General features: G+C 42.6%; 1 protein-coding gene across 2 annotated transcripts in view; it reads right to left on the bottom strand.

Annotated features, from left to right (window-relative positions):
* Nucleotides 1-4,498: 4,498 nt before the first annotated feature.
* Nucleotides 4,499-25,468, bottom strand: part of LOC139268432 (volume-regulated anion channel subunit LRRC8D-like) — a 96,671-nt gene continuing 75,701 nt past the window's right edge. For both annotated transcript variants that reach the window (XM_070886565.1, XM_070886563.1), the window contains one exon: nucleotides 4,499-7,764. In XM_070886565.1, the coding sequence (XP_070742666.1) occupies nucleotides 5,192-7,762 (2,571 nt within the window). In that variant the 5' untranslated portion in view covers nucleotides 7,763-7,764 and the 3' untranslated portion in view covers nucleotides 4,499-5,191. The remainder of the gene's footprint in view (nucleotides 7,765-25,468) is intronic.

Here is a 25,468-nt window from a genome sequence, read left to right as displayed (position 1 = left end):
TGGGAAGATTATTTAAAAAAGGTAAATAAACAAAGTGATTTCAATTAATTGCATTTTTATTTGTACTCTTAAAATTCCATAATACATGTTGGTGTGTCATTATCTTGATTGTTCTTTTCCTAAATTTAAAATAAAAAAATCCTTATCTGAAACATTTTATTCTTCTTGTCTTTCTTCATTACTTCTCCAGTAGTTAATCTGCCTTGGCTGTCTCTGAAGAGTTGGCACTGTTGAATAGGCAAAGTTAAAATTCGATGGGTTAGAAAATGAAACTGTATCGACAGACTGCATCCACAGGTTGACTAGGCAGCAAGACTTGCAGGCTGTGCAGTATCAGCATCAACAGAGACTGTTACACCTCAGTCATAGCAGCATACAGGAGCTGATTGAATGCAGAGCTGGCTTTTGTTTGCTGCTATAAAATGTGCAAATTTAAAAGAGGCTGTGTTTCACAACAGTGTCTCCAAATGTTGGATGTTTCCTAATAAAAGCAGCAATAACAGCAAAAATGAAATCAGAGATGGCAACAGCAAAAACAAAATGGCTGGCCGCCCGCAGCCTAACTGTCCCAACCTAATTTCTGCATCCATTGTTCCGGCCCTTACTAGTTCAATATAGATTCTATACATCTTCGAAGATCAAAGTGAAAAAAGATCATTGCTCTGCCGGAGGTAGGTTAGTATTACCAAAAAAACTAGTAAACTACGGGCACACAATGCAGCAAGAACAGTTTGGGTGTTCAGATTGGAACGAGCCATCGCTCTCTTTATCCACCACTTCCTGCTGGCGAAAACATTGTGCAGTAAAACAGGACCATTTTCAACTAACAAAATAAAGGATCACTTCCAAAAGCCATCAACATTAGAAACCAGGTATAACTTATACTCTTGTCTTACTAAGACCCCCATTGAAAAAGGCAGAGTTTTTGCCTTTTGAGTTGATTAAACAATAGTCCAATACTGGCTGGTCCTAATTTGGATTCCGTTATCCAAGTCATCAGAAAGCTGCAGTTTAATATGTTATACAAATGATGGACTTTAATGTGCATAATAATCTACCCAGTAGGAGAAAAGGACAGTCATCTCAAACACTTTCCAACACATTTCTGGTCAGTGACGCAGGTAGATATGGATATTGATTTCAGGCTTTTTGGGAGTTTGTAGGTTCACAGACACGGCTGGAGGTAGGAGCCAGACTCCTTCTGGTACAATTCACTGACTATGCCATTGAATTTGCACTAGAGGGCAGTCATGACCTATGCAAAAACATTTCCTGGCTGTATTAGCAGTGAGTGAACATTTCAAGCACCTTTATTATGTTTTGAAAACAATGCAGACAGGTTCGGTTAAGAATCAATAGTGCATGGACATTAAGATAGCAATGTTTTGCCTAAAATTCAACGATATCTATTCCAAAATTACATATTAATTGGAGAAATATTGGCTTCGAAGAACCAAACATGGAACATTAGTGTACAGGCATGCATGAACAAAACCAACATTTTTTACATCCTTTTTTTAAAGTTACTGTGATAAGGCTAATTATAAACTATATCTTTCACACGTCCATGAAGAAATCGTGCTGCGGCAAAATAAATCAGAATAAAGTTTACAATACAGTAGAGTTGAAACAAACAGGTCAAGATCCTGGGTTTAACATTCACTCAGGTTATTAAAAAAGCTTCAGAAAAATAGAATGCATTCTATTTGCAGTACAATTAAAATTGTAATTGTTATATACATAAAAATGTATTTTGTCTATAGTGCCCAATTGTATTCTAGTTTTTTTTTTAAAAAAAGAGGCCATTGCACAATTTAAACTGGATAATAACTAAGATCCTGTACCTGAATTTCCACCCTTGTACCATTGTTTGACAAATAAATTAAAATGTTTTTGCACTCAGTTGTCATGGCTTTGCATCCATATATTAAAACACACACACACACACACACACACAATTAAAAAAAAAGTTCTGCTGGCACACAAAATCATTCAGCCCATTTCCCCTTCGATCCTGAGCACTAAAACCTCTCGGCTTCAGTACTAACTGGGAGGCAAATTTTTCAAAATGTGTGCAAAGCTCATTTTGTGCTCAACCCAACAGGGTGTTTGTGTCCAAATGGAGCTGGGAGAACTGGGCCCTGAAATAGACTAATACTGATCTTTGCACCATAGGTATGATATGCAAGCATGTTCAATAGAATGCTCATAGCATTAGAGCAGCACCAGGACTCAGCATGCCAGCTGGATTCCTTAGTTACTGATATAGAGTTTCAGCGGATCTACAGCACAGAAACAGGCCATTCAGCCTAACTTGTCTATGCTGGCGTTTATGCTCCGCACGAGCCTCCTCCCATCCTCTCAGCATACCCTTCTATTCCTTTCTTCTTCATCTGCTTAACTAGCTCCCCTTAAAGGCATCCACCACATGGTGGCAACGTTAAACGTATCACAAATAAACCACCTGCTGTCCTGTCACAAAGTTTGGGGATTGCACAGGTTTGTGCTTATAGAAACCTTGGAGCTGATTTTTCCACATGGAATGAATTCAGGCAAAGAATGTCAACTAAAAGAAAACCCCAATTAACTTACAGTTGTTGCACCGGATGCTCCTCCAATATCTATTTCCCAGCACAAATTTTTGACTTGATTTCATTATTTTCAAAATGCAAGTCTTCTTAATTGCAGATCATTTGCTGCCTTTTCTTGAGGTTGGAAGGACCTAGACCGAGGGCCTCGGTGTTAATATTTGCGACAGGTGGGGACAAGCAATAAACATGCTTGTAGGATTTTCCTCAGTTCATGGCTTTAATGGAGGTGCTATCACGTGATAATTGTGCAATAATAGTTCGGTGACTGTTTACCAGTGTCACCAACAGTAACCTCGAGGTTCAGATAATTTGCTGGAAATTCACATCAGGGGTCTGTAAACATCTAAAGAAAAAATATATTTTGGGTGTAGGCACTGGATCAGAACTACCTAGTTCTGACAGAGGGTCTGCACCTGAAACATTAAGCTTTTATCTTTCCAGAGGCTGATGGACTGGCTGTGCAATTGTTTTCATTTTACACTTGCAGTTTTTGCTTTGAATCTCATGGATATAATCAGTTTAATAACTGGATTATGCTCTGTGTCAACTAAAATTATGATTAAGGGATCTCGCTGTGCACAAATTGGCTGCCATGTTTATGTACATTATGCCAGTGACTACACTGCAAGAATTATTCATTGGGACATCCTGAAAGGCACTATATAAATGTAATCTCTTTCTTAGATGTAGTTGTTGAACAGTTGGAGGCACCAATTTACGTTGCTGACACAGACCTGTTTATACTGTTTCATCATGGGGGGAGAATAATGGTCTCTTAAACTTAATTCTGCCCCCCCCCCCCCCACCCCGTCCTCTTCTCCACGTACAGATTCATCGCTGGTGACCTCTAGAACCTTGCCCATAGGGAAATTCATCATAGATGAACATAAGCTTTGAGTGCTCATAGACTATTCAACTGCAAGGAAGGGAGTGGAGGCATAGAAACATTGCCAGCCTTAAGCAAGTCCACACACACACCGGCAGCTGGCGTCTGGTGGCAGATTTAGAAAATGTTCTCGTCCCTAAGCCAGGATCATGGAGATCAATTTGTAGGCGTTCTACTGCTACCTTTGCGGAGATCAGCTATTAAGGATCTGGAATCCTCATCAGTATAGCTCTGCAACTCACGTCAATTAGCTGAGCCAATTAGGGAGCTGGTAATATGGAATTTAATTAAATTTTTTTTTTTAAAGCGGAAAACTCGGTTTAAAGCCATCCATCTAGTTATCGTATTTGTGGATTCTTGCGTATTTCAGCCAGCTAAAGCAACCATTACGATGCACCAAAAGGATGACCGGGATCCCTCAACACTTGGAAAGCAGAAGAAAAGGCCAGAGAATGTGTTTCCCATATGTATTGAAAATGTGAAGATATCTTTTCTCTGCTGGGAGAGATCTTTCATTTAGTGAATCATTTCTCCATTGGCAGCCCAGAGCCAAATATGACATTTATTAGGAGGACAGCCAAGGTGCATCCCAGAGCAACCTCATTCACTTACACAGAAACCTGTGCATCTGCAGATTGATTTAGAGCTGGGCAAGTGGAGGGAGGGGGGGGGGGGGGGGGGGGAGGGGGGAAGTTGCCAGTATTCATGTCTTTTTTTCTCCCTCTGGTTCATCCACAAGTTGGCAGTATGAAGTGTGACATCTATAAAACCAAACGTAGACACTGAATGGGACATGACGCACCCTCGTTATACATTGTCAGAGGGTTTTCTGGGTACAATTATTTGCCAGGCTGAAGATACCTGCTCTACGCGGCAATAGGCACCTTGGAATTATTTAGGTGGGTAGCACACTTGGAGGAGGAGTGCCTTGTGCTGAAATTGTTCTCCTTGGCTCTTCCTGCTTTTATAGCAGCTACCAAGCAAGTTAAAAAAAAAACAATTACTTTGAAGTGAGTGTGTTTTCTTTTATTTAGAAACAGCTGAAATTGGAGCTAGATATTGGCACATTCTGTATGCTAAATTCACACAGTTTTGAGCCTGGAACTCAACTCTCTTTCTACAGAAATACAAACAAAAAAAAAACAAGACAGGTGGTGTGGTGTGGTACCACAGACACAAAATGTGGGTTTATGCAAACTACTGATCTTTAACTGTGCTATTAAGGAGAGGAGCCAAGCTGCCCTGGGAGATAAAGTTAAGAGTTTGAGATAGACAGCTGCTGGCCTCACAAACCTTGTAATGGTCAGCTCAGCAGCTGCAGAGTGGAGTGGCCTAGTGCCTGGAGAGGCCCGAGAGCAGGTCATCTACCCACTCTTTGGACAGGTTATGAAAATTAAAAGGAATTTTTTTTTTTAAAAAGGGTTCAGAATAAATTAAAATTAAATTCATTTACAAACAAGGATATACGAACAAATATTCAGTCATCAACAGACTTGTATAAGACAACCAGTGACCAACAGTTAGTTAATTGGTTACAATTTATTACAATGATTTGAGAGCTTTATCAGGGCAAAAAAAAACTAGCTTCACCTTCATCTAGTTTTTAAACAGTTGCCATGTTTAAGTACCTTGATCTATTTTATACATTTTTTCCAGTTAACAAGCAAACAAACATTCAGTTCCAAAGCTGCTACATATGCTTTGCTCAATACTTTTATATTCCTGCGCCAAAAGTTGAATTTGAGTTAAAGTCTTGATTAAAGAGGTCTTTAACCTCAGGGGGCAGTGTGTCAAAGAGGTGGTCTTCAACGACAAGCCCGCTTTTCTTCAGAAGGCGACAGTGGCCTAACTCTGCTGGAAGTCGGTCTAAGCAGTTCCCCTTCACCTCGAGCTGCGTGAGCTGCACAAGCTGACCAACTTTTTCTGAAATGGAAGTGATGCAGTTTTGCCCTACATTCAAAACCCGCAACTTTGTGCACTTAAAAACCTGCTTTGGCAAAATTTCCACTCGGTTTCCTGTAACTGCGAAATACTGTAAATTCTGGAGAGACGTGATTTCTGCTGGAATGATGACGATGGAATTGTGACTGACATCCAGGTGTCTGAGCTTCTGTAACGTGAAGAGAGCTGCTGGCAGAGATTCCAGTTTATTCTGAGAAAGGTAAAGCAACTCGAGGTTTTTCACCAGGCTGATGGATGAGGGGATGGTGATGATTTTGTTGTGCCATAGTTTCAGGCAAGTCAAGCGCTTCAGGTGTTGAAAACTGATCACTTCTTCGATTGTGCGAATGTTGTTGGATTTCAAGTCCAGCTCCTGCAAGTTGGTCAGGCTGAAAATGGCGTGCGGGATCCGTTCCAGCTCGCAGTTCTGCAGCTCCAGCTCAGTCAGATTGATCATCTTCTTCAAGCTGTTCAGTACTAAAAGTTTTGTTCCATCGTTGTGAACCAGTAGAGCGGTGAGATGGGGTGCAACGTCAGTGATGTTTGAAGGAACTTTGGTCAGATTACTCTTTAGGTGCAAGATCTTCAGGTGTTTTAGTTCTCGCAGCGACTCGAGAGCGATCATCTTATTGTTTTCAGAGTTCAGATTACCGACTAGGTACAGTTCGCGCAGGTTTTTAAGCAAATAGACCCAGGTGGGAATTTCTGCAACGTCGGTGAACTTGATGTGCAGATACCGAAGGTGGTCCCGGAGGAAGCTGAAGGCAGTTTGTTCCACTTTCGCAGGGCAATGGTAAAGGTGCAGTTCCTGAAGATTAATCATTTGGGAAATTTTGGCAGGAATCTTCGCCTCAGGAATCAGCTCGAGCTTCAGCACCTCCAGCTCGGTCATGTCGAACACAGCGTCGGGCACCCCAGAGAGCATGAAGAGGTGCAGCTCTTGCTTGTCTTGAGGATTCCGAGACACGTGCTGTTTGAGTTTCTCGTAAGTCCACTCGTGGTTCAAACTGAGCTCCCGCAGTTTATTTTCACTCACCTCCGACAGAAAGACTCCAAAGCGCTTCGAGTAAAGTTGGTCATATTGATCGACCATGTGCAGCAGAAATGCAAAGTCATTTTTAACGTCTGGAATGTCACTAAAGCTACTTTCTTCACGGACCTTTTCAAATGAGTATTCCTTTAAGGGCCGCCTGAACAGCCAAAACAAAGTATATATGCAAACCAGTCCATAAACGCATATGAGTGCAATGTAACTAATTAGTAATTTTCGCAGCATAAAAGCCATGTTGTGAGTACAATAAAATTGAGTATATCCAGTCAAATGCTCTATGTCTGGTTTGCAGACATGATCAAAACTTATAGAAGTCACAAAAGTAAGCGTATAACATAAAATAAACATTAATTTCACTGTTTTTATGACTGTCTGCACAACATAGAGTTTATATATCAAATCACTGTCTTCCACATGAGCACGGAACTTACGAACTTTTTCAAAAAGGGCTTTGGCCTGCTCGCCATCTTTCTTGTCTAAAATAGTCATGCTAGGAACCTCAATGACAGGCTTCTCAGCCGAAAATTTAGGTCCAGTCCTTGAGATCATGGGTGTGCTGGAGCTCGGGCTTTCTTCTTCGCTGCCAGTCGATAAATGCTTTGCCACAGAAGTTTTAAAGCGTTGCTTATTCTCCTCAGAGTCCTCACACGCAGTTTCAGAAAGCGCTTTTGTGGTCCATGGAGACTCGAAACATTTTCCCAATATAGAAACAAAATGTTCAATCTTTGAACTGGTCTTGGGGTACTTGAACCAGAAATTGCTACTGACCATGAGGATGAGTGTATGGATTAGAGCAAGGTAGGGGAAATACTTGGAGTACCAGGGCAAGGCCACATGATAGCACATCTGATTGATGAAAATATATTGCTGGTACTCTAAGTTAGTCGGACGCCCAAAGTTGAGAGGGCCTCTTTGTACGGGATGATCAATGTCATCAGGTAGGTCAACGGTTATCGTAGGCACGCTTCTAAAAGGAGAGACGTTGGCTCCCTCAGTAGCATGATTCCGTCTCCCTCGCGAAGAGGTAGTGCTTCCTAAATCTGGTACAGCAGATGCTTCGGGAAATGTTGTCGGACTCTCAGAGACGCTACGCTGGGTTTCTGACCTTTCGTCTAATTGGGGCTCAGGAAGACACACGACTTGATCTTTGGTCAGCTGCATGGTGCCCGCAAAGATAGCGACCATCAGCATTACAATGGCTAAATAGTCCATGAACACATCCCACCATGGCTTCAGGATTCGATAGGTTGCCTGTATGTCATTAAGAGATGCAACTTCTGTGAGGGTAAACATTCCTGTAAAATACATAAAAGGCATAATAAATGAGGGAGTAAATTACTGAGACAAACAGAGATCATTTTTGAAATGAGGAGTTTGGTGCATTCCCCTCCTCACATAGTTAACAGAACAATTGTACAATTCAGTGTGGTACTGAGCCACACACATTAGAAGTGCCCTGGTTTAATCCCTGATGCGAGTGGAGTTAGCCGATCTCAGTCGGGATCCTACAAAGGGTCTCAATGGCCTGGGGTAAGGAAACAAAAAGATGGCCAGAGTTTATGCAATGCATGTGGTGCGGGCATAAAGTGAAAACAGGGTCATAGTCAGGCCTGGTACTGGTGGCAGGCTACTTGACCATGGAAGGCAACATTCACCATTTGGGGTCACGTGAAAAATGTCCATTTGGGGCAAGCATCTGGAGGGCTTAGCCTGTGCAACTGCACCTCATAAGAGGAGAGAAAAGTTGTCAACATTTTTGGAGTAAGCAAAAAAATTGGGACATACATGTCATGAACAATCAAGATATTTTAAATTCAAATTTAAGGTATATAGCTCATCCCGATTTAAACAAAGAAAAACCATAACTAACAAACTCAAAAAGATGTTTTAGTATGCATTATAGCAATGATCAGGGCCACTGGTTTACAATTACTGACTGAATAAGTCTAATTCTATAATAAAACAGAAAATGCTGGATATACTCAGCAGGTCTGGCAGCATCTGTGGAGAGAGAAACAGAGGTTACGTTTCAGGTCGTTGACCCTTCATCAGTTAGAGATGTAACAGGTTTTAACCAAGTATAGTGGCTGGGAAATTCTAATTCCATATTTGTTACATGGCATTCACAATTTTTTTTAAACCAGTGTTTTGGGGGAACAAATTCACAATTCCATTTATTTTCCATGACAATCATAATTCACTCTCAGGTATTTGTAGTCTCTGGTTATAAACCAATTTATAATGCTATTTTTTTTTTAATTTGGTAAACTGAATTAAACATTTGTATTAAAAAAACCTCACTTGTACAAATTATGTACAACTACGTAGTGGGTGTTTTTAATATTGCCCTAGTTTCAAATTTCTGAAGTTAAATCACCCAATAAAAAGCTTCATTACAGCCCAAGCTGTGACTCAACAGAAATAGTTTTAGCCTCCGCTTTGCTTAAAGCAAAGCGCATGTACAATGGATTAAAAGCAAACAGACAACCACATCTCGTGCAGTGATGTATGAATCGTTTCTGGGAAAAGACACCAGTCAGTTTTAACCTTTAAGCCGCTGCCAGTAAGACCTGAAACCGATCAGCATTGCTTTAAAGGAGGTACATCTTTCTTGCTCAACCACTTATTTTTGTTCTGAAGGAGGATGCCTTGCAAATGAACAGGGGGAAGCAATGTGACATAGCGTACTTGAATTTCCAAAAGGCCCCCCGACCCGAACCTCCCCGACCCGACCCAACCCAACGCCACCTACCTGTAAATCTGGTGCTGGGGCCGGCCCGTTCAGCCTTCGGTCCCGAAAGGCCTGCCTGAAGCACTTTCACACAGGTAGGAAGATGGTTTATTTAATCTTTTCTTTGCTTATAAATGTTTATTCAGGTTGGATTTATTTGTATAATATTTATATAAGTATAAATAAGGATTTATTATAGAATTTAATGACTTCCCCCCCCCCCACCCCCCCACCTCGTTCTGGACGCCTAATTTGTAACCTGCGCCTGATTTTTTAATGTGTAGAACAGGTTTTTTCAGTTCTACAAAAATCTTCACTTGCTCCATTCTACTTTAGTTTGGAGTACGTTTTCACTGTGGAAACTTTCAAATCAGGCGTCAGTGACCAGACACGCCTCCTTTTGAAGAAAAAAATTCTGTTCCAAACTAGAACTGTTCTGCCTGACGAGAACTGCAGGAAAAAAAATGTGGAGAATTGCGATTTCTAAAATAGTCAGTTCTCCACCAGTTGCTCCTAAAAATCAGGCGCAAATCATGTGGAAACTTGGGCTCATAGAAAATAGGTGCAGGAGTAGGCCATTCAGCCCTTCGAGCCTGCACCACCATTCAATGAGTTCATGGCTGAACATGCAACCTCAGTACCCCATTCCTGCTTTCTCGCATACCCCTTGATCCCCCTAGTAGTAAGGACTATATCTAACTCCTTTTTGAATATATTTAGTGAATTGGCCTCAACAACTTTCTGTGGTAGAGAATTCCACAGGTTCACCACTCTCTGGGTGAAGAAGTTTCTCCTCATCTCGGTCCTAAATGGCTTACCCCTTATCCTTAGACTGTGACCCCTGGTTCTGGACTTCCCTAACATTGGGAACATTCTTCCTGCATCTAACCTGTCTAAACCCGTCAGAATTTAAAACGTTTCTATGAGGTCCCCTCTCACTCTTCTGAACTCCAGTGAATACAAGCCCAGTTGATCCAGTCTTTCTTGATATGTCAGTCCCGCCATCCCGGGAATCAGTCTGGTGAACCTTCGCTGCACTCCCTCAATAGCAAGAATGTCCTTCCTCAAGTTAGGAGACCAAAACTGTGCACAATACTCCAGGTGTGGCCTCACCAAGGCCCTGTACAACTGTAGCAACACCTCCCTGCCCCTGTACTCAAATCCCCTCGCTATGAAGGCCAACATGCCATTTGCTTTCTTAACCGCCTGCTGTACCTGCATGCCAACCTTCAATGACTGATGTACCATGACACCCAGGTCTCGTTGCACCTCCCTTTTTCCTAATCTGTCACCATTCAGATAATAGTCTGTCTCTCTGTTTTTACCACCAAAGTGGATAACCTCACATTTATCCACATTATACTTCATCTGCCATGCATTTGTCCAATCACCTAACCTATCCAAGTCACTCTGCAGCCTCATAGCATCCTCCTCGCAGCTCACACTGCCACCCAACTTAGTGTCATCCACAAATTTGGAGATACTACATTTAATCCCCTCGTCCAAATCATTAATGTACAATGTAAACAGCTGGGGCCCCAACACAGAACCTTGCGGTGCCCCACTAGTCACTGCCTGCCATTCTGAAAAGTACCCATTTACTCCTACTCTTTGCTTCCTGTCTGCCAACCAGTTCTCAATCCATATCAGCACACTACCCCCAATCCCATGTGCTTTAACTTTGCACATTAATCTCTTGTGTGGGACCTTGTCGAAAGCCTTCTGAAAGGCCAAATATACCACATCAACTGGTTCTCCTTGTCCACTCTACTGGAAACATCCTCAAAAAATTCCAGAAGATTTGTCAAGCATGATTTCCCTTTCACAAATCCATGCTGACTTGGACCTATCATGTCACCTCTTTCCAAAGGTGCTGCTATGACATCCTTAATAATTGATTCCATCATTTTACCCACTACCGATGTTAGGCTGACCGGTCTATAATTCCCTGTTTTCTCTCTCCCTCCTTTTTAAAAAAGTATCATCGAAGTCTCTGATTTAGAAAACTAGCTATTTTTTTAAACTGAAGCAGGCCCCGAGGTGTATGAAACCCTGAAACATTTGCTTGTGCCGGTCAAGCCAAAGGGCACATCATTTAAGCAGATAAGTTAGAACAGCACTACAGTCCTGAGCCCCTGGAAATTGCTGAAAGTTATCGTTCGGAATATGAGATCAGTAAACCAACGAAAGAATCAGTAAGTACATTGTAGAATTAAAAAAAGCTATCTATTCACTGTCATCTTGGAAACTTTCAGGACTGAGCATTGCATGACCACTTTGTTTGTGGGATGGAAAATGAGGCGATCAGAAAAAAGTTGTTGAAATCTCCTAACTTGACTTTTGATTTAGCTTGTCAGGCAGCTATGTCAATGGATATGGCCGACCAATATTCCCGCGAATTTCATATCATTTTGAGTCATCAGACAACCGAGGTGAATCGCCATCAGGTTAAAAGTAAAAGGCAGTTGGGCCCCATGGCCTTAGAAACTGGCCAAGGTAACAATACACTGAGGTCATGCTATCGGTGCCTGGGACAACATATTGCTCAAAGTTGTCCGTGTGTGAAGGCAGAGTGTTTCTTCTGCAGGATAACTGGGCACCTTGCGAAGGCATGCCGACTGAAGAGCAAACCAACTTTCAAGGCTTTAAATAGAAATCCCCAGAGACTACATAGCATGGAAGAAAAGCAACAGGATGAAAGAGATACGCATCATCAGGAGCACGAGGGTATCGAACAGCGATTCGAAAAGTATCATCATCCAATTAGATGTTGCAGGAAACAAGATACCCAGGGAAATGAACACTGGTGCATCCATGAGCGTAGTACCGGAATCGCTATATCTCAACAAATTGCGTGATTTCCCATTGGAGAAATCCAAGATAGAGCTGCAAGGCTACTCAGGAGAGAACATTCCTGGATAGGTCGTATCACCGTACTGGTGAAATACAAGGATCAATTTCAGAGCTTGCCTCTTAGTAGTGGAAGGAGACAAGCCTGCTTTCCTAGGAAGAAACTGGTTGGGATCACTGGAGCTGGATTGGAGTGAGATTTTGTATGTTGAAACGAGATTTGCATCAATGGATGATGTCATCAAGTATCTGAGGGTGTTCTGCGAAACAAGCAGTCCGATCCAAGGCTTCAAGGCGAGTGTCAGGGTACAGAAGGACTCGAGACCACTTTACTGCAAACCATGTCCTGTACCATATGCATTCAAGGAGAAAGTTGAGCAAGAACTCGAAAGACTAGAGACTGAGAACTTTGGGCCCAAATTTCCCCAGCCTCTTGGAGCGGCGTAGTTAGACATGGTGCGCCGACTTTGTGGTGGAGAAAACGCGCCTAAAACTTACCGGGATAATTTGGCCGCTCCTGGATCCCTGTGGTCCCGTGGCGTGGCGCTGCGAAACCTGCAGGGGGAGGAGCTTGGGTCGTGCTTGCTCAGCGCAGCCGGCAAGGGGGGCGGGGCTTGGGTTCAGCGTGTCTTCGAGTGCCGGTAGGGGGACGCATGTCCGTTTGTGCATGCATGCGCACTTGCGCGTTGAAGCGTGCGCGCATGCACAATGGGTCAGGAACCTTGGCAATCGACCATTTAAAGGGAGAGCGTCCTCAGTGCATCAGTAGCATTGGCAGTGTGCCATATTGGATGGTAAGGTGTTAAAATTGATTTTTGGGTGGCTGAAGGAGTGGAAAGGAATGCTGCATAGGTTCATGCAAGGTGAGAACTGTGTTTTTTCACATTGCCTGAGTGTGAATTCGATATACCAATGACGCAAGAGCATGCAACAAGAACGAAGAACTTTTTGCATGAGGAAGTGGAGAAACTAGTCACTGTCATTGAGGACAGATGGCAGGAGCTGGATATCAGTAAGAGTGGTCCCATAAAAGTTCCACCCAAAGAGATGAGGAGACACTGGAACCTAGTTGCAGAAGAATTCTCCGCAGGGGTGAGTACCGCAAGAACTGGAAGCCAGTGTAAAAAGAAATGGCAGGATTCTAGTCAAGTAGTGAGTGTAAATATTATCTTGAGTTTTAAATGGAATTGCAATTGTTACTGTGATCATCTGTATATGCCCCATCCATAAGAAGCTCACCATGTGGCAAAAATTGTACTTTCACCTTTGAAGAAATTGGCCAACAAAAGGAAGAGAACTAGAACAGGAGGAGGGCCGCCAAATCTGCCCCAACTATCACCACTGGAACGGAGGGTCATTGCCTTGCTGAGTCGCACCTGCAGAAAAAGAATCAGCTCTGCACAAGCTGGGCTCACACGCGAGGGTGAGGGTCAATCATGAAAATGCATCGTCGCCCTTTAAAATCAACCTGCTGACTGGCCTGCTACGCGTGAGACTATTCATTCTACCCATCCTGCCCCTTCCTTTCCTGCTAACCATTTGACTGATCTATTGTATTTTGCAGAGCAAGAAGATAATCTAGAACATCCTGAAGATCAACAAGAAAATCCAGATGCGTCCACTCCAGATCAAGGCGGGTGGGGGGAGGAGGGGTCCATGGATCTGTGTTCATGGGAGAATGCTGTCGTGGTATGGATCAGTCCATGGTACAGGGCATCACTTTGCCAGACACCTCCATGAGCTCTGCCACGACATTCCTTGGTTTCACACCTTCCGAGGTTGCGGGTCCCAATGGCGGTGGTGGAATGCAGGTTGGAACAACCAGGGCCGCACCGTCCCAGCAAGCGCCTCGCACTGGAGGGGTGCAGATAGGCAGACCCACAGCGAGTGGAAGGAGAAGCTGACCAGTCTCTCCTGAGATGCAGCCTTCATCAGATGTGCATCAGGTTATGTCATTGGGTGAGGAGACAAATGCCCTTACCCAAACACTTGTGGCCGTCAGTGGGGTGCGTGATGAGGTTGTGACACTGTCGGGAGAAATATCAGCAATGAAACAGGAACTGAGGGCGGGCATGTTAGAGGGAGTGCAAACGATGGAAGAGGCCATGAGGGTGCTAGCTGCTGCAATAAGGGCGCACAGGCCTGGCAATCAAATGGCCCTCCCACACCAGCCTCTGTTGAGACCCAAGCCGGGCTCCCAGCCCCCCCACCACCATCACCGCCCCTATGAGGAAGTGCACATTCCCCGATATGTGGTTGAGAGATCGGTGCAGCCTTTCTTTGCTGTTGTTCTTGTTGTTGTGGAAGTGCATTCCAATAAAAGAAGATTCTAAAGCACTAAACACCTTCACAGCATCAGCACAACATCAAAACAACTTCAGCACATCTTCACGACATCATCAAAAATAAATGAAAGATAAATCAGCTATTGAAAATAGAGCAGTCCTGCCTTGCCGCCTGCAGAACAAAAGAAGATTTTTTGTATTAAAACTGAGTCATGTTCCATTATCACCACACATTTAGGAACAACTGTAAAAAAAAACATCCCTCACCCCTACAGTCATGCGTACATGCCGCCCCTAGCCCTGACCGAAGGGCTAGCCGGTGCATTCTGCAGGCGACAAGGCAGGACTGCTCTATTTTCAATAGCTGATTTATCTTTCATTTATTTTTGATGATGTCGTGAAGATGTTGTGCTGAAGTTGTTTTGATGTTGTGCTGATGCTGTGAAGGTGTTTAGTGCTTTAGAATCTTCTAACTCACCTCACACCCCACCCGCAACCCCCCCCCCCCCCAAATCTCTGGCTACCTACGCTGATTTCTTAAATGTAGGTAAAGTTTTTCTGCACCTACAAAAGTGGCCACATACACTGGCCTAAGTTAGTTTGGAGTAACTTTTAGCTGGCCAAATTTGCTTCTATGGCCAAAACAGGCGTAAGTGGCTGGTTGCGCCCCCTTTTGGAGGAAAAAAAACCAAACTTAAAAAAAAACCTAACTAACTGACTTACACTGGAGAAAGTTAAATGGGGAAATTTGCGATTTTTAAGTTACTCCAAAAAAAGCTACTTGCTCCAAAAAAAATGGGACAACTCCTGGGGAAATATGAGCCCATTATCTCTTAAGATAGATCTATGTAATTGGGCTGCACCCATTGATATTGTACCAAAGTCCTATGGTAAGGTAACATTATGTGGTGATTATAAAGTAAGCATAAACCAGGTTCTAGAGGGTAATCTCCCCAATACATTGCCAAATGTAGAAGATTTGTTCATAACACTGACAGATGGTCAGATCTTTTCAAAGTTGGATCTTACAAATGCCTTACAACTTGAACTAGATGAGGAGTCCAACTATAAATATTCATCTAGGCTATATCAATTTAATAGGCTACCATTTGGAGTATCTTCCGCCCCCGTCATATTTCAAGGGGTGATGAACCAGATTTTGCAAGGCATTGAAGAGGTAGTATGTCATTTAGATCACATACCAATATTGAATGAAGTGCTCAAACGGCTAGAGAAGCACAGAGTACGAGTGACTGCTCGCATGTGTGACTTATTTCAAAACTCAGTGGAGTACTTAGGGCACAGGATAGACAAAGATGGTTTACATCCAACCAGGCGTGGTCCCGGCCTGCAAGACCATCAGCAGACGGGGGCCATCGGAGAGAGTAGCGTGCGGCGGCCCAGCCCGGAAATCGGCGCGGTCCCGGCCTGCAAGACCATCAGCAGGCCAGGGACATTGGAGGGAGCAGCGTGCGGCAGCATGCCAGTGCAGGGAGCAGCGCATGTTGTTGCAGGAGGGCGACTGCTACGAAGCCAGGTCGCTGATTGTAGTGCGGGCTGGCACAGCAGGAGAGGTGAAGGAGCAGCAAGAATTTGTAGATGGAAGTGACCGGGGCCCAGGAGAGGCGCGAGTTTGGGGCCCAGAAGAGGCGGGGGCCCAGGGGCAGCATGGGCCAGTCCACACTGCGATATGTGCATGCACTAGATCCGTGCAGCAGGGCTGGTCTCCAGTCGTCTTGGTTAATCCTTGCTACTGGACCAAGACATCTGTCAAGCCCGTGTGGTGGCTGGTGTGCAACAGCCACCACACGTTAAAAAAATCTATGTACAGGCATCTTCCACCCTCCAGGATGTAGTTCGGGATCTGGAATATTAGGTCCTTCATGGAAACACCTGTGAACTCATCCCTTTTTGGCGTGGAAGCAAGTCATCCTTGTTTTGAGGGACTGCCTATGATGATGATGACATCCAACCAAGGGAAAGCTGGATGCAATTAGAAATGCACCCACTCCCAAGAATGTTACTGAACTTCGATCATTTTTGGGTCTTTTGAACTATTATGGGAAGTTCCTACCAAATTTGGCTATAGTGTTACATCTACTGAATGAGCTGTTGAAAAAACAGATCCATTGGCAGTGGTCAGGAGAATGCGACGTGGCATTCAAGGAGAGTAAAAGCCAATTGGTAGAGAGCACCATGTTAGTTCACTATGACGTATCTAAGGAAATCAAGCTAGCATGTGACACATCTCCATATGGAGTCGGGGTAGAGATCTCTCATGTACTACATTGTGGGGAGGAGAGACCAATTGCTTTTGCTTCATGCACTCAGTGCCAGTGAGCGTAATTATGCGCAAATCAAAAGGAAAGCTTTGGCATTAATTTTGGGGGTCAACGAGGTCCACAAATACTTGTATGGTCGTAAGTTTACCATCGTTACGGACCATAAGCCCCTGAAAGCAATCTTCCATCCAAAGTCCCCAATTCCAACCGTAGCTGCAGCCTGAATGCAGGGATGGGCTTTGATTTTGTCAGCATATACATATGATATTGAATACAGACGATCAGCTGATCACAGTAATGCTGATGCTAATGACTTCCCCATCACAAGTTACACCCAATAGGGTGTTCTATTTTTCATACATTGATGAATTGCCAGTCACAGCTGAAGAGACTGGTAGAGCAACCAAACGTGACCCAGTTATGTCAAAGGTGTATGATTATATTGCAAATGGCTGGCCAAACCAGGTATTAGAGAAAGATATTCATCCATTCTTCATTCATAGGAATGAATTATCAGTTGATAAAGATTGTATCATGTGGGATGCAAGAGTGGTTATACCAAATAAATTCAGGTCCAAATTATTCGGAGATCTTCATGACAAGTACCTGTGACCAAGAGTTTTGCATGCAGTTACTTATGGTGGTCAGGTCTAGATAAAGATATATAGAGTACATCATCAGTCAGTGTACAACATGTCAATCGGTAAGCAAGAAACAACCATCAGTACCATTACAATTATAGAAATGGCTTCCCAGGGTAAGGCAAAGATTACATAGTGATTTTGCTGAGCAATTGCTCATTATGATTGATAGCTACTTGAAGTGGGTAAAGGTGTTTCCAATGTGGAAAATAACAAGTAAAACACTGGACCATTTGCGAAGATTATTTTCTTCATTTGGCCCCCCAGAATAAATTGTTGCTGTTTTGTTCAGAAGAATTTGCACAGTTCACAAGCAAAAATGGTGTGAAACATACCAAGGTTCCACGTTACCACCCTGCTGCAAATGGTGCAGCAGAGCGCACAGTACAAATTATAAAATGTGCCCTCATTAAATAGATGTTGGATCCAAATCCAAAGAAACGACAATTGTCATTGGACCACAATTTGGCTAATTTTCTAATTACATATCGTAATATTCCTCAACTACTGGTAGAATACCAGCAGAGTTGTTTCTCAAACGACAGCCACAAACCAGATTCTCATTGTTAAAACCAAACTTAGCACAGTCCGTAGAAAACAATTAAGACAGAAAGAGAATCATGATAGAGGTAGAGTAAGAGAGAGAAAAGTGTGAAATTAAATCAGAAGGTGAGAGTGAAGAACCATCACCATAAATGGTTAAAGTGATTACCAGGAAGAGTGGTGAAGATATGTGGTCCTCGCACATATTTGGTCACGAGGTTTGATCATGGACAGGTTAGGTTTGTTCACATTGATCATATTTTACCTACAGATGTGGAAAAAGAGTTGAAAGTTCGAATGATTCAATTATTTCTGACTCATCAGATAGTCTTATTACAAGTACAGTACCAGTAGCATAACCTACATCAAATGTACTAGAAACAAGTCCAGGAGAAAGTCAGAATTTAAGTCCGAGTCCGACAGACAAACAGTCTGAAGTTATAGAGACTTCAAATGTAAATCAAGGGCATCCCTTGGAGGAAAACTTTCCTTAGGATCAGCCTAGAATGAGTCTATGCTCGACGCCATGTTTGGGAAGTTCTGTTCGAGAGTGAAGGTATCCTCTTCGAAACAGAAAACAAGTGGTTAAGCTTGATTTGTAAATATGGCAAAATAAGTCCTTATCTTTTGTTATGTATAACCATGCAAGTTATGTATAATGATTGTTTGCTTTAATTATTTCTTCATTAAGGAGAAGTGTAATATATATAGCTCCACCCAGTGGACTACTGTGGTAATGCAACCATTGCTGTTTACAACAATAAAGAGGGAACAGGTCACCTGACAGGTTCCTGAAGTTATCAGCCATCTTAAAGCCTGTGTGTTTGTGAGGTCGTTCAGAAGATATCACAGTAGCAAGTATTTCTTTATACCAAGAGTCATCAACAGCTGAAGTAGTGCAAAAGTTGTCGAGGTCGGGATGTTGAACTAATCTGAGAAAGTAAATACTGAGAAGACAATAGGGTCGATATTCTAGAACAATGAGATTGAATGAGATGAGACGAAAGGCTTTAAGCGATCTTGCGGCAACTCAGTTAGTCTGTGATGTTCCCCATGGCCGCTGACAGGATATTTTATCTGGCACTTGTTAACTTTTAAAGTGCAGCCCAAAATAAAAGGGGTCAAAATTTATTGTTGTAATATGACGAGGCAAAACTTTAATTTTCATTGACTGGAAACTGCCTTTGGAACCAGACTCTTTAAACACATCATCAAGAGTCTGGCCCATGACAGATAGATGGCTCTATCACAATCAGTGCGTCTCTATAGTGTAAATTCCTTGCTGTTCAGGGCATCCATGAAATTACAGACCCACAGAAAAGAGCTCTAAAATGGTGTCATTGGGTTATGGCTGCCAGTTGCAGCAATATAAAATGCTGGGATCCAGTCTCTGTCATTTATATTCGAGATCTCAATGTTACAGAGTGGATCCCAGCTCCCATTACCCAGTGTAAAAGGGTAGGGGTGGTTGCAGAGTTCATTTTCTTGAAATATGGTTTCTTGACCTGATGTTTAAGCTCCAGTATAAAAGCACCTTGAGAGATATGGGCACATATTTTCCTGCAATGGCAAGGTCAGTGAAGTATACTGTACATTTTAACATCTAGCGTGCCAATAACTTAGCCTTTTTTTTGCTGGTTTTCAAATTAGAATACGTCACATAGAAAATAGATGCAGGAGTAGGCCATTCGGCCCTTCGAGCCTGCACCACCATTCAATAAGATCATGGCTGATCATTCACCTCCGTACCCCTTTCCTGCTTTCTCTCCATACCCCTTGATCCCTTTAGCCGTAAGGGCCATATCTAACTCCCTCTTGCATATATCCAATGAACTGACATCAACAACTCTCTGCGGTAGAGAATTCCACAGGTTAACAACTCAGTGAAGAAGTTTCTCCTCATCTCGGTCCTAAATGGCTTACCTCTTATCCTTGGACTGTGACCCCTGGTTCTGGACTTCCCCAACATCGGGAACATTCTTCCTGCATCTAACCTGTCCAGTCCCGTCAGAATTTTATATGTTTCTATGAGATCCCCTCTCATTCTTCTAAACGCCAGTGAATACAGGCCCAGTTGATACAGTGAGCATAGTGGAGAATCAGAAGTGGTGTAGCTAATAGCCATTGAATTAAGTGTTATTTGGGAACCATTTATTTATTGATGGTGTTAGTGGCTCAGTGTTAGCACTCTTGCCTCTGGGTCAGAGGGTTGTGGCTTTAAGACTTGGGCACAAAATGTAGACCAACATTCTAGTGCAGTACTGAGGGAGTGCTGCACTATCAGAGCCATCACTATAATGTCTTTTGGATGAGATGTTAGGACAAACTTGGCCTTGGTTTATCAAGTGGACAAAAAAAATCCTGTTTTGAAGAAGAGCAGGGTATCCTGGCCAATATTTATCCTTCAATCTATACTACTAAAACAGAATATCTGGTCATCATCACATTTCTGTTTGTGGGAGCATACTGTGCGTAGATTGGCTGCCGTGTTTCCTACAGTGCAACAGTGACTACACTCCAAAAAGTACTTCACTGGCTGTAAAGTGCTTTGGGACGTCCTGAGGTTGTGAACTGCACTTTTTAAATGCAAGTTCTTTCTTTTGACACATTTAAACAGCTGAAAATTAATTTACTATGAATAATATGGCAATGCAGAGGAAAGGCTGAGTAATTGCCAATAGCTTGTGCTTACACTACAATCATTTCTCTCCAGTTCCTCTTTGAAGTTTTATTTAGTTTAGTTTTCTTTTGTAAAGATAATATTACCTCATACATTTAGGCAGCTTTATAATGAAGTTGGGGCAGATCATTTTCTTTTAAACCAAGAATTGCAGATCCAAACATGTCCAACTTACACAAGTTGCTAACCTCAGATTCTCATGAACGTACTATTAGCTATAGCTATATCTGGTCTAAAGCTGGGCCAGTGGTTGTGGATGAACTGTATGTCTTATGCACAAAAGGACAACTTATTTTATGTATGCAAAGTTGGGCAAACCGAATGGAATTGGAGGCAGGCGTACAAACTCTGAGACCGCGATTGCTCGCATTAATCTTGTTTCTGATTACCATTGCTGACGCTGTATTGCTTAATTTAATGAAATGAAATGCCAGGTTAAAATGAAGTAAAATGAGGAAAGTGATATATACACCTGTTGTACAATACTGTAAAATAAATACTTTTGTATAGAAACTATTCAGTGTAGTACTGTATATGTATAGTAGTCTGTGAAATGTTTAATGATATCATTCATCGTGTTTATAATTTAATACCATATAAATATATTTAGTGCAATAGTCTATAGACAGTTTCGTACTCTGTATGGATACAGTTAGTATAGTACTGTAAAATAATGTTTATTATGCTATACAGATATGCTTAGTACTGTATGGTATACACCTGTTATAGCATAGTATTGTATATTATAGTATAGCATTTTGAGACTACATTAGAATCCACTATAGTGCTTAATGCACTGTCGTATATTTAACATTTAGTGTATTGAGTATTCTTTTGTGCAATACTGCAAGTATTATGCGGTATAAAAATCAGCGCATTATTTTTCAGACTAGTGGCGATCGCCATTGACCCAATGGGGTTGAAGCTATGATAAATACCTTCTCACTGTTTTCCATAAGTCAACAGTGGAGCGGCACAGAAGTTCCAGGAAAATATGGGGTGGTGGAAGTTACTTACTCCACAGGTTCCTCTTTCACTTACGCCATTCAGGGGACCCCGCACCATAGATGCGCCATTACAGTCATGCAAGTCCCCAGGAAAATCTGGACCATGGTCTCAGTGCAGGCACAGGAAAATATAAGTGCACACTTATAGATTCTAAAACAAGAAACAATACAAAAATAAAACTTCAAGTAGTGAGTATGGAAAAAAATAGATGGGGTGGGTGGAAGATGAGGGAAAGTAGAAGTGTTTCTCTTCTCTTCAAATGGCAGACTGGATAATATTGGTGGTGTGATACATTCCAACAGCCAGTATAGCACCTTTAACCGAGTAAAATGTCCCAAGGTGCTTCACAGGAGCGATTAGCAAACAAAATTTGAAACTGAGCCACATAAGGAGATATTAGGACAGGTGGCTAAAAAGTCAGTGTTAGGTTTTAAGGAGGAGAGAGAGATATGGAGGAGTAACAGATAGAGAGGTTTAGGATGGGAATTAAAGAGCTAAGAGCCTAGGCAGCTGAAGTCATGGCCGCCAATGGTGGTGCGATGAAAATCGGGGATGCACGAGAGGCCAGAATTGGAGAAGTGCAGAGATCTCAAATGGTTGTAGGGCTGGAGGAGATTACAGAGATCATCATCATCGGCGGTCCCTCGAACGAGGGTGACTTGCTTCCAGAAAAGTTCACAGATGTTTCAATGAAGGACCCGATGTTCCAGTCCTGGACTCCAATTGAAGGGGTGGAAGATGCCAGTGCGTGGATTTCTTTAACGTGTGGTGACCGTTGCACACCAGAGATAGGGAGGCCATGGAGGGATTTGCAAACAAAGATGAGAATTTTAAATTCAAGGCTTTGCCGGACCGAAAGCCAATGTAGGTCAGTGAGCACAGGGGTGATGGGTGAGCGGGGCTTGGTGCGAGATGGCGTACGGGCAGCAGAGTTTTGGACGAGCTCAAGTTTACAGTGGGAGGCCAGCCAGGAGATTGTTGGAATAGTCACATCTAAATGTAACAAAGGCATGGATGAGGGTTTCAGTAACGGACACCCTGCCAGTATGCCGACAGCCTGAGGTACAGCTGCTGTGCCCCTTTAAAGCTGTTGGCCCAAGATTGCTTTTTCTATCTGTGTACTGCCCATGTGTTTGTTTCTAGCTATTAGTCTCTCCTTTCAATCAGAGCGGGTTAGGATATTGCACCCATCACTAACCAATTAACTGCATATTTCCTTTGATCTTTCAAATAATCCTCTAATCCTCCTCCTTTCGATTCTTTTCTTTTCATTCCATGCTGGCTCAGCATTTCGTATGCAAGGCACATGGTATGCAGCCACTCCAGAATTCTCCAATTCACAGTGGCGATAGTCACCAATAATTCAAGATGGTAGCCAAGAACTGGGTTTTAAAACACGAGGCCCATATTGCCAATGAATTTTAGGAGACTGACATTTTTAATAGGCTTAATACAATGACAGAGTGAAACTCCGATAGTATTTTAAGATTTACCTCAAAAGCATACAAGATTTTATAAAATCTATTAGGGCCATTAAACCAGAATATCTTACTGGAATAAAGGAGTGAGAAGGGAGCATTCCTATATGGAGAGAGCAAACAGCTCTACCACCACTCTAAAGTGCCATTGCTAAATTTGCTTCAGTGATGAAATAGCTTTCCCAATGGGTGACAAACTCACCATCATCATTATGCTGGCTTTGCTCTTGGCTGGGTGAACAAACAAATGGAATGGATAACTGTACGTGTAAATGAATTACAAACCGGCAGCCTTTTACACAAAGGGTAAAGGGCACAGTAGCGAACAATGCACATCGTTAACTGTTAAACAGGCACAAATGTACAACAGGACATGCACATAAACGCCGAGAAACTGCGGGTTGGCAACGTTAGAAAAAGAACAGCTTCCTTTGTCGTCTATTTGAACAGACATGAACCGATTTACTTTAAATTTTAGGTTTAGTTTATTTTAAATGGATTAATACCTCCATAAACAGTTAATACAATGAGGTCATGTGAAAGTGTTAAGAGTTTCTCCGCAATATTACCAATAGCAATTTCCAGGATGTAGTAGTGTCAATGGTTATAATCCCAAGCTAGCCACAATAAAATGTGCAGAGGCATCCCCAAGATAGTGAAATATAGGCAGTAAGGCAAAACCCAATTCCTAATTGCGTTCATGATCCATGTAGGAACGTGTATGATATAATAAGTTAACAACTTGGCATAGGTAATGTGCATCATGGGACAGTTAGCATAGAGGGCTACAGTAAAGGTAGAAATGTAGCAACCACAGACATAAGTTAGGCGTGATACGGTACCCAAAGCTTAGATCATCCTGTGAGAAATAATGAAAGTTAGCTTCATACAGAAGTCAGGGTTAATACCTTTGTAGTATGAGAATGTATTCTGTATACCAGTGTAGCACTGAGGAAGTTGGCATGCCATCTTTTGGATGAGATGTTAAACTGAGACACTGTGTGCCCTCTCAGTTAGGTATAAAAAATACCAAGGAGGAGCAGGAGGATTCTCCCAGTGTCCTGGCCAACATTTATCCTTCCACCAGCACTACTAAAACAGTAACTGGTAATTTATCTTATTGCAGTTTGTGAGACCTTAATGTGAACAAGTTGGCTCCTGCATTTCCCTTCTGTACAACACTTCAAAAGTAATTCATTGGTTGTGAAGAGCTGTAGAGCTGTGAATGTGCACATTTTCTTTCTTAGAATGGCAGAAGTTTTTTTGAACATTGTTTTGCATCTTCATCTGAACAGCTGAGCCCGCAACATTACCACTCTGAGATTCCTTGCCCTCCTTGCTGGCACAGACACCCCAGTCACGCTGCAGATGGCACAGGCATGTGCCGCCCATGCCCATCACCCTGATCCCAGGATTTGGAATGCGGTCAGTGGCTCAGAAGCTGGCTGCCGGAAGTCTCGACCTGCTCACCCATGACTCGTCCAATCATTTTGCAACCAGAGGGGCAGAAACCATTTTATTTTAAAAAGGTGGCAGTCAAGAGACTTCAAAGCCCATTTATGTCAACTCACAGTACCGAATCCTGACCCAACAGTCCAAAGGCACATTCCAAAATTGGAACACACTTTTTAAATAATGCACCATTACAACTTATTCTACATTACATTATTCTGTAGCAATCAACGGATTGGGTGCCAACTAGAATGATTTCGGAAAAATAAAAATTAATCACTACATACCAGGTCTCAACTATGAGACAGAGGCACCACAACTGAACCCATTCAACTGCCTTCTGGTGCGTGAGTGAGTGAGAACGAGAGTGTGATTGATTATATATTTATTTTCCCACATCCAGGTTAATTCATTACCTTTTACCTACCGTCTCTCAGTGTAATCCAGTCCTGTGGTATTCTTGGGTGGCCCAGACTGCAGAATGTCAGACATTGTGTAAGATTTGCAACTCATGAAGAATTTATAACCATAGTCATAAGAATACTCATTCTACTGTTAGAATGACAGGAATGTCCAGCATAAGATATTGTACCCAACCAAATCTTGTGTGCAACCAGTTACTACTAGGTTCCAGTAAACTGAGAGTGTTGTTAGTGTGAGACAGCACTGGCTGAAAAGTGTTCGATCAAACTTCACCACAATTTGTAAGCGATGAGGAAGATAACACAATTAAAAAGGAACATCGACGTAATGGGAGACCACAAATTTGATGCAGTTTGAGTGACCCACAATCCTTTTGAGGACTAAGCTACGAAACATAGGGGCTCAAATTGCCCCTTTCTATAAGGTCAGTGTCCTCCTGAAAGCAGCGGCCATGGGTTAGTGCGGACTGGTCGCCAAGTTGCCGTGGAGGGGCCTTCATTTTGGATATTGCCCTCCTTTCGTTTTGAAGCGCTGTAGGAGACCGCTCCGTCCGTTTTCCCGCCGCATCGTGCATGCGCCGACCCTTACCAACCGGCGAACGGCCCCCTTTCCAAAATTGTCCCACG

This window comes from Pristiophorus japonicus, chromosome 8 (genome assembly GCF_044704955.1).
Source record: "Pristiophorus japonicus isolate sPriJap1 chromosome 8, sPriJap1.hap1, whole genome shotgun sequence".
In the NCBI taxonomy this organism is placed as follows: domain Eukaryota; kingdom Metazoa; phylum Chordata; class Chondrichthyes; family Pristiophoridae; genus Pristiophorus; species Pristiophorus japonicus.
The sequence above is the reverse complement of the archived record's forward strand: the minus strand, read 5'-3'. Positions and strand labels throughout refer to the sequence as shown.